Source organism: Rhinatrema bivittatum, chromosome 16 (assembly GCF_901001135.1).
Source record: "Rhinatrema bivittatum chromosome 16, aRhiBiv1.1, whole genome shotgun sequence".
Classification (NCBI taxonomy): Eukaryota; Metazoa; Chordata; class Amphibia; order Gymnophiona; family Rhinatrematidae; genus Rhinatrema; species Rhinatrema bivittatum.
The window spans coordinates 11,465,124-11,474,992 of record NC_042630.1 but is presented as its reverse complement, the minus strand read 5'-3'; the positions used below and the strand labels follow the sequence as shown (position 1 = coordinate 11,474,992).

Genomic DNA, 9,869 nt, shown 5'->3' with positions numbered 1-9,869 from the left:
ATTAGATAGATACAGTAGATAGTTAGATAGACAGATAGACAGATAGATAGATAGATAGATAGATAGATAGAGAGGTAGAGAAAGATATAGGATAGATAGATAAACAGATAGATAGAACATAAAATAAAGTTAGAGACAAGTATAGGATGTCCAGTTCTGTATTATTTTAGATGAGTTTATCAGATAAATTAATTTTTAAAATACTGAATTTATACTTGTCCATAATAACATCTTTAAAGGCATAACTCTTCTCATATGGATTGACAGAGGTCTACAGAATAAGGAGGCATTGAACCTTCTTTATTTGCAGTGCAGTGTCCCAGTAGCTATACTGGTGCTAGAGAAAACTGGGTTTTTCTTGCAAGTTGTGACAAATTTAATTTGGGTCAGCAGAAGCATTATCCAAGGATGCTGTTGTGCATGTGCTTTCAAGACCACATTAGCCCCATCTGACTTCAAAAGAAGGGATCTATGTGGTTACCAAAGCCCATATCGAAAGACAAATTTGGGCAACTCTTACATTGTGCCAACAAAAAAGCATCACAATCCGGAAATGACCCATTATCTTCATTTGGGCATCTGCAGTGTACTGAAGAAGATGAATACCCCCAACCCCCAAAAAAACCTTCCCTAAAGTGATTTTGTTGATGATTATATTCTAAAAGTACATACAAAATAGAGCAGCTCATGATTATGTTCATCTTAATTGTCAAAATAGTTTAGTATTAAGATACTAATATTCCTGAAAGTCTTTTTCAGAGTTCTTTTCCTGTAGGGATGAGATTAATTAAAAGGCTCAATCCTTGAGATAGAAGACTCTGCTATGCAGGAATATTTATGTGGTCCAGTTCTTGGATGGGGAACCTAACTGTTTGTCATCCTTTCTAATTCTCCTTGGTTCTTGAAGAACTAAGTAAAATTAGGAAGGAAGAGCCATGGATGCCTCAACGCAGTGTAATGGAAGCTCACAAACTGGGACAGGCCAAGCATGTCAATCAAGAAACTCAAAACTCATCCATGACCACAACATAATCTCAACCTAGGCTAAATGTCAACAGGCAGCAAATTGAGTTAAATTCAATGGTCCTTGGAATAAGGGTCAACAAATAAGTTATAGGCAATACCTTTTATTGGACTAACTTAGTACATATTTTACTAGAGTTCAAGGGCCTTACAACCCACTACTTAATTTATTTAGCATAAGTAAAGCTTTTTTTTTATTATTATTTTTGCTTGCAAACACTGTTTTTACTTGTTTCTTTGGAATTAGATTGATGAGCTAGCATAAGTTTTGTATTTTCCAAATATGACGGAAATAAAGTACGTCTCAGAAGTCACATATGTAGCTAAAGAAATGGTTATTTACATAATCTGCTTTTAGCCTACTTTTAAGAAAAGACGAAAAATCAAATGCTTATAAACAAATAAAACTTCTCACCACGCTTATGCAGGCCAGTTTCACATAAAAAATAATCTTGATGTCTCCTATTTCTGTGATACAGGACTATATTTTTTTTAAATTCAGTTGAAAGAAAAACTTGATATAAAGCAAGCTGTCTGCATTCTTCACACCAAACCATCACATATTTGGAGTATTTAAAAAGGAACAACCTGCCTGTTATTTGGAAGCTTATCATGATACAACCATCCTTTTTATAAGAACATCCAATAGCCCCCTAGAGGACTATTTTGCATTCCAATTGGTGTCCTGAAAACCTACCAAGGGGATCCAAATTCTGTTGCCTCCAGGGTGAAAGACGACTTCTGCAAACGACAACAGTCACTGACAGAACAGATGTTGCACTAAATAATTAAAAGTTATTCTTTATTACTGTCAACATTTCTTTGTAGCCGGGCTTTTAATTTAATGTATGTGTTTATTTTTGGCTTACTAATTACATTTTTAACTCTTTATTTATATTTTAATAATTACTCACAAGCATAACTTGCAATGAATAGCAGTGTACAAGAAACAGGGTAATTATCAAACAGAACGTAATGAAGGCAAAGAAATGGAAATTCCTGCGAATAACAAGGAAATTGATGAAGAGGGACCTGAAACAACTTAGGGAAACTCTTCCCAGAAGACAAAACATGCTACCTAAATAAAACAGATTATCATTCCCCAAGTATTCCCACAGCTATCTCACTGACAGGATCTGACAAATCCTAGACTTAATAAAGAAATGAAGCTGAGAGGGCTCAAAAAACACAAATATTTCAGAGAAAAATAAGAAACTAAACATTTACAAGGAAATCTCAGCATAAATCAGGCTCCTAAATCAAGAGCTTCATTTCGAATTATAAGAAATGTCTTTCTTCTTTGCTGGGTAGCCCTAGAGAGATCAGAATAAACGCACACTTTGATCTCCATCAAAAGAATACGAGCCCAACAAAAATATAGTTTAAGCACCAAATCTCAATCTCATAATGTAGCAAAAGTAACAAGCAACGTAGATCGATGCTCTTCATTTGTCACAGTGGGCTCTAATAATGCAGAAAGACCCAAATCCAATCCACCCTGGTACCTACCATCTATTCCAGTGTCTCTATATAAGGACCGATTCCCACCAGAGAGATTCTAGGCCTTCAAATTTGAGAGTGTGACAGAAAGACACAACCCAATGACACAATCCAATGACTCCTAAAACACCTTGCCATTTGTGTATAACATTTATTTTGTATACTACTTTTAAATTGTATATTGTTTAACCACTTCTATCCTCTCCTCTCTTCTTCCTTCTCCAAGTTCGACTACCCTTGTTAAATGTAACTGTACCTTCTGTCACCACAGTTCTAGTTCTATGTATTTATTGCACCCCCGTTCTATGTAAACCAGCAAGATATGTTTTCATGATTGCCGGTATATAAAAACTCTAAATAAATAAAAATAAATAAATAAAAAGAGATATTTTAAGCACATCCCTCATGTAAGATTTGAAAAGTTCTTCAGGAGAAATCATGAGCACCACAGGAACATGTAGTATGCGCAAGTTCAAATTCTTTGCAGCATTTTCCAAGTTTTCTCATTTCTGCTCAACTAGCATTTTATCTGGAATCAAAGAGGCTAAGCACAGATGATACCCCGGAGGTTGTTTGTTTGCAAGGTCTCAATCTGCGTAATATGGGATTGCAAAATATCCTCGCGTGATTGAATTAGACTGTAAGAAGAAGTAGTGATAAAGGCACTAAGGGAAATCAAACACTGTTCCATGAAAGAGAGAACCTCCCAAACATTGTCAAAAGTAAATGAGAGAAGGTTTAGGAGTTACAGATGATAACAGAGAACGCACCAAATACATTTTCTTCTTGCCACATCCAGAATCAAAGCAGTAAACCAATGTTGCAAAATGATCTGTGACTGTGGGCCCTGAGTCTCCTTTCCTTCTGTGGATGGACTATAAAGCTGCCCAGGTGCACATTGGCTGGATGTTCCTACATCTCCCTTGCACAGTACCAGGTGACTCACTGCTTGATTTTCCCTTCCCTAATCCTCTCCTGTGCCCTCGGTAAAACTCCTGAGTGGCTTCCCCTCTCCCGCTGGGTCTGGATTCCATTTGGCATCCAGATGTACTGTTTCTAAACTCTCTCGGATGGCACAGGGGTCTCTCTGTCAGATGGATCCAAAATCACCGCAAAGGGGAGAAATCCTTTTTTTCCCCCCACTTCTCTGTTCTTGCTATTCCCCTGCAAATAGGAGAACAAGAAAAATCAGATCCTTCTCCTTCAACTTCCAGACCAAAAAAAAAGCCACGGCTAAGGGTTTTAGCGACAGGCAGAAATCAAAACAACTATCATAGCAGGCTCCAGAGGGGCCAGACGGCACATTACAATACTTTCACTACTCAGTCCTAACCGTTAGGCCGGTATCCTTCCTAGAGATCCCAGTGGTGCTCTACAGATGTAGGGAGCTGTACATCTGATTCCCCTAAGAAAAACGTGAACTACATCTTCCATGAATGAAATGTGATAGAACCAGAAGCAGATCAGCTTCTTCAGGCTGACCTGCATAGGTAGGTGTCAACCTTATGGATTTCCCAGAGTTGCCAGCTTACCTGGTTCTAGGAGGAGGGACTTTAAGCCAGTTCTGGATATCTGACACCCTCCCATCCTGAAGCATGCTGGAACCAGAAGCAATTGATTTAAATAGGAAGAATCAGGGTCTACAAATACCACCATGCATTGGGATATAAGGTTAAAACCAGAACTGGCCCAAAAAAAAATAAAAATATATATATCCTTTCTGGAACTGAGTAACTTGGCAGATTTAAAGATGGCGAGGACAAAAACCAAGAGGGAAGAAGGTTTGATTCAGGAGTCATTATATTTTGTCTATAGATTCATTGATGAGAGGCATAAATGAAAAATAAAATGGTTTGTTGATTTAGTGAGAGGAAGTCAGAGAGCAGAAACGATTTTGAAATAGTGACAGAGAGGGAGAAGGTAAACGATTTTTGTTATTCCATTTCCAGTTTGCATATTCCAGTCCTTCATGCAAAAACCCTTTCTATCCCCAGCTATTGGCCCTGATATAGGAAAGATGACGAACAGGTCTCCTGCATAATGATCAGGTCAAGTGGCCAGGGTGGGAAAAACCCTAGAAAGGAACATGGCACACAGTCTCCGACTCCCGAAGCCTCTTGAAAAAAACATTTCAAACTATATTTTTATTACTTTAATCCCTCTCCATCTTGTATATAACAGGCAGAGATAATCTGACTGAGTTTTAGCACAGCAAATCAGTGCCAGGTGCTGTAGGCCTGAGGCACCTACACACCACCACCAATCTGATAACAGCACGGAGGTGGCAGCAGGTAAGACTCAGCAGCAACCAGCAGAGCTAAAGCTTTCCAGTCCTTACCTCTCCTCTCTAAAGAAACACATACTGAGGGCGGCCAGCCTCATTCACCCTTGTTTATAAACTTAGGAACCTTCATTTTCAGTTTTAATGTTATTTTCCCGGGGAATTGTCTGTTCCTCATAACAAAATAAAAAGGAAAATAAAAATCAGTGGAAAACATGACATTTTTTTCCACTGATATTTCTCCCTTTTTGTTCATTATAAAAAAAATCACTGATAAATTCCTGGGGAATATTATTTTGGGATAAGTAAGAATGGATAGCATAGATGATTTTTCCTTTTAAAAATTACTTTAAAAATAAAATTCATTTTCTATTGGATTTATGGGAATCTCTGCAAAAGTAGCAACCAGTAGCATACAAAGTGCCACTAAATATGAAACTGAGTCATCATAAGCAGGTGCGCCCTGTGGAAACATAGACTATAATGATACAAGGATGGAGGCTGCTGTCTAGGAGAACTAAAACCCCAACATGGAGGAATGGAGAAATACTCTCATGGTACAAGCAAGCAGTGGACTGAGAAGCCAGGGATCAAATCCTGAGCCTCCTCCTAATAGTCCAATATCACCTTGCAATGAATGGCATCTTCAACTAGATACTTGTAAAAGGCTTCTTACAAGGAAGCTGGTATTCTCCTATTTCTAGTTGCATTAATGTTTGTTAACGCTGTATTATCCCTATGTTAACATTAAGGCGGGCAAATGCAAAGAAATTCTCAAATAACTATGTGGCATACAAAGCAGCTCATTAATATAAAAATTTTTCTTGGGGCGGTATAGTTATAGATTTTGCATTAGCATCTTGGCTAACATATGGTGTTCAGGGGCCAACCCTCCTGTCTGTCCCCTGTAAGTCAAGATCCTCCTCATGGCCAATCTTTCCACTCCCATCTCTCCATCCTCTCAACTTCTATATCAAGGAACTTGTAGCCGTATCCTCTCTTCCTCCCACCTCCCCAAGGCTCTGAAGGACCCTTCGGGTGGACCCTTTCAACCCTTGAGGCTGAGTTCAGCACACTCCATAAAACTGACCTCGATTCTTGGTTTTCCTTCCCTTTCAAAGTTGTGGACGCCAACAAGCCCCCCCCCCCCCCCCCCCCAACCTACCCCATCCTCCACTGAACACAAGATGTGTTGGCAAGTACAAATTTATGCCTCAATTTCCCAAAACATATTTTTTTCAACTAGCTTTCAATACTCTCATACCAGAACACACTAAATCCTCCTATATTATTATCCTTAATTTTAACTTATGTTTTTCACAATTCCCGTTTTTTGGTTTTTGTATTGTTGCTCTGAATGGATGTTAATTTTTTTATCTTAGTTCTTAGTTTTTAGTTTTATTTTTTACTGTTTTATATTGTTTTTATATTATGTATGTACTTGTATGTGAACCATTTTTACCAATTTTTATTGAAAAAGCAGTATACAAACAATTTTAAATACATAAATAGGCTTCACTCAAGACACAGAGATATATCCTTGCTATAAATATAGAAATCCTGAACATCATAACTAAGATCTATCACGTGGCCAAGGAATTCTATTTGCTTCACACATTCAATAAATAGTCCAACTATACTTATTTTATTAAACAAACGAGAAATGGCAAATACATGTAATTATTTAGCTTATGGTGATAGATCAAAGTATTTTAGTGATAATAAAATGTAACATGCAGCATAGGCAGTCTTGAAATGAATCCAGAGTTGTTGTAGTCTAGGGGTGTGCATTCATTTGCAACGTAGTGGCAATCCACAATGTATAGGGCCATATTCATTGTATTCGTGGGGAAGCGAAACGTATCACGATTCCCCACGAATACAATAAATCTTCACCGAATTATTCGGCCATCTAAAGGAGTGAATTTAAACAAACCCCCCTGACTCTCCTGACCCCCACAAGACTTGCCAAAAGTCCCTGGTGGTCCAGCGGGGGTCCGGGAGTGATCTCCTGCACTCAGGCCATCAGCTGCCAATAATCAAAATGGTGCCGATAGCCTTTGCCCTTACTATGTCACAGGGGCTACTGGTGCCATTGGTCAGCCCCTGTCACATGGTAGGAGCACAAGATGGCACCGGCCGTCCATTGCTCCTACCATGTGACAGGAGCCGACCAATGGCACCGGTAGCCCCTGTGACATAGTAAGGTCAAAGGCTATCGGCACTATTTTGAATACCGGCAGCCGATGGCGTGAGTGAGGTAGATGGCTCCCGGACCCCCCGCTAGACTACCAGGGAGTTTTGGTAAGACTTGGGGGGTCAGGAGGGTGAGGGGTTGTAGTTAATTAAATTTTAGCCTGGAAATGATTAAGAATGAACGCATGAACGGATCGGGGGCCCCCCTTGCCGAATGCAACATATCTGCCCCCCGACGAATACGAATACCGAATGTAACATATGCGGTCCCTCTGCACATCCCTACTGTAGTCTTTAAGAAAATTGCAGAGATGGGGCCTGGAGCATATCTGAATAAATGGCACATCTATTGTTCTCAGTTGACAAAGGGTTGGTGTTCAATGGAACAAGGACTTCTGAAGTAAAAATCCACAGATTTTATGATCCATAGTTTTCCAGAATAAGCCACCATTAGTAATATGAGAAAAATAAAAAAATAAATCTTCATACTTGAAGGATCAGTCAGGCAAAGCCTTCCAGGATCCAGATTTCTGCACACTAGAGGTCCTCCTGAGCAATTAAGACAATATATTATGCCTGTGTTTATGAAAACATAGTGAAACCTAATGGTGGAATATGTGATCAAATACATATATTTTTGATTTGTTTAATGCAATAAATTGCTTTCTGGAGGGAGAAAACATATTTATCAAAGTCTTAGACAATAAAGGGAAGTATGAAGACATATTTCAGGTACATACCAGTCTATTCTTATTCAAGAATACCTTTTTTCCCCATTCTATATCTATGAAAAATCCCTTAAGTGAATACATTTCCAGAGATAGGAATGCACAACCAGAGTTTTTACACTGGGAACTGCAGAGTAACATAATGGAAGATAAGGACTCTTTGTCCTATACAGTCTGCCCAGATGTCCTGTCTACTTTGCTCCAACCTAGGCATATCTCCCAGCTGTCAGCTTTACAAGGTTGACCTCCTTCAGGGAGATCACTCCTTATACTGCCCTTGGGTAGAATGTGCAATCAAATCGATCTACTGTTCATGCTAGTAAACTTGCCACCTCCATTAAAGCTGAAGATGCAACAAATCTCTGCTGCTGCTGCTGCCACATGTTGGTTGACCTTGCCTTCTCTTCTTCAGAGCTTGATGTAGGCATCTCAATGCTCTGTGTAAGTCAACTTTGTCATCTTCCCTTTTTTGGCCTTCTAACATTCCAGGTGGATGATCATTAAACGTTTCCATACCTAATTCAATACACAGAACCCCCATTTTCTTTTATTTTACTGATTTCCTTTCATACTCTTTCCAGTGCCCTCTGTTTGTATATTACATTTAAGACTACATGGCCATGGGACTTCTTATTTACTGTTCTCCTGAGTTAGGATTCATAGATACAAAAATGCTTCATGGCCTTCCTATTTTGAAAGAGGATACAAATACAATTGTCCTTCACTATTCTTTCATTAACACATTAGATTTATATTTTCCCTTTTTTGAGCAAGAGCTAAAATAGCTAGTGGAAACAAGCAAAAAGAAAAATCTTAATACAATTTCAGAGGAAATGCCACAGTCTATTCTAAATAAAATATCTTTCTGATGTGATTTTGTCCTTAAAAAACAGAGCTCACAAAAATATGGTTAGTGTCTATAAGAAAATATTTTCTTGCTGATCATTTTTCTCATTGCTTCTTTAATTTCCTTATTCCTCAAGCTGTATATGATGGGATTTAGCATTGGTGTAATAACAGTGTAGAAAACAGCAATTGCACTGTCCTTGTTCACTGAGTAACTCGATATCGGCCTCATGTACATAAAACCACCGGTACCATAGAATAGCATAACGACAATGAGGTGGGAGATGCAGGTGGAGAAAGCTTTGCTTCTGCCTTGCCCTGAAGGAATTTTTAACACAGAAGAAATAATGTGCATATAAGATATAAGTATTAATAAACCACAGCCTAGCATTAGAATCCCGCCAACAGCAAAGACCAAGACTTCATTGACATAGGTATTGGCACAAGCTATATTTAACAAGGCAGTGATATCACAGAAAAAATGATTGATAATATTGGACCCACAGAAGGGTAAGTGGAAGGTGCTCACTGTGTGAATAACAGCATAAATATTTCCAATTAGCCATGATGCCACTATCATCTGGATGCACACTCTTCTGTTCATGAGAATGACATAACGCAGGGGATTACAGATGGCCACATAACGATCGTAAGCCATGGAGGCTAGGACAATTGATTCAGTCGATGCCAAGAAAAGGAAAAAATACAGCTGTGCAGCACATCCATAGAAGGAAATCACTTTCTTGTTTATCAAGAAGCTTGCCAGCATCTTGGGAACGGTTGTAGATACATAAAACACATCCAAGAAGGAGAGGTTCCCCAGGAAAAAGTACATAGGTGTAGATAGGCCTGAATCAGCCCTTGTGAGGATGATGATCACCAGATTTCCTACCACTGTTATTATGTAGACAACAAGAAAAGCAACAAAGTAAAGAATTTGCAAATCCCGAATATCTGAGAATCCTTGAATAATGAATTCAGTGACCAGGGTTCTATTCCACATTACTCCTTTTTTTTTTTTGTTTCACATACAAAGAAAATGAAATAGATATACACACATGATTAAGAAAATAAGAAACAATACAGATTTAATCATACAAAATATTACATTTTAGATTCAACATAAAATTCAGCAGACTCAAAACAAAATACTTACAGAACTGCTATTCATTGTCAAGATTTTATACAGTGCGTTAGCATACAATCAAGTTAGTTTGGAGAAAACCATTTTAGTTTGCACTGATGACACACATGGCTTATTTTATGTATCAAAACAGTAGAGGTCAATTCAGATT

At 38.4% G+C, this 9,869-nt stretch overlaps 1 protein-coding gene across 1 annotated transcript; it reads right to left on the bottom strand.

The window, feature by feature from the left end:
- Window positions 1-8,638: 8,638 nt before the first annotated feature.
- Window positions 8,639-9,577, bottom strand: LOC115077269 (olfactory receptor 5V1-like). Its single transcript, XM_029579554.1, has one exon. The coding sequence runs from the start codon at window positions 9,575-9,577 to the stop codon at window positions 8,639-8,641; it is 939 nt and encodes a 312-aa protein (XP_029435414.1).
- Window positions 9,578-9,869: the final 292 nt, after the last annotated feature.

Excerpts from the sequence above, each read along its gene's own strand:
- LOC115077269 (XM_029579554.1), bottom strand. The coding sequence starts at position 9,577 with ATGTGGAATAGAACCCTGGTCACTGAATTCATTATTCAAGGATTCTCA.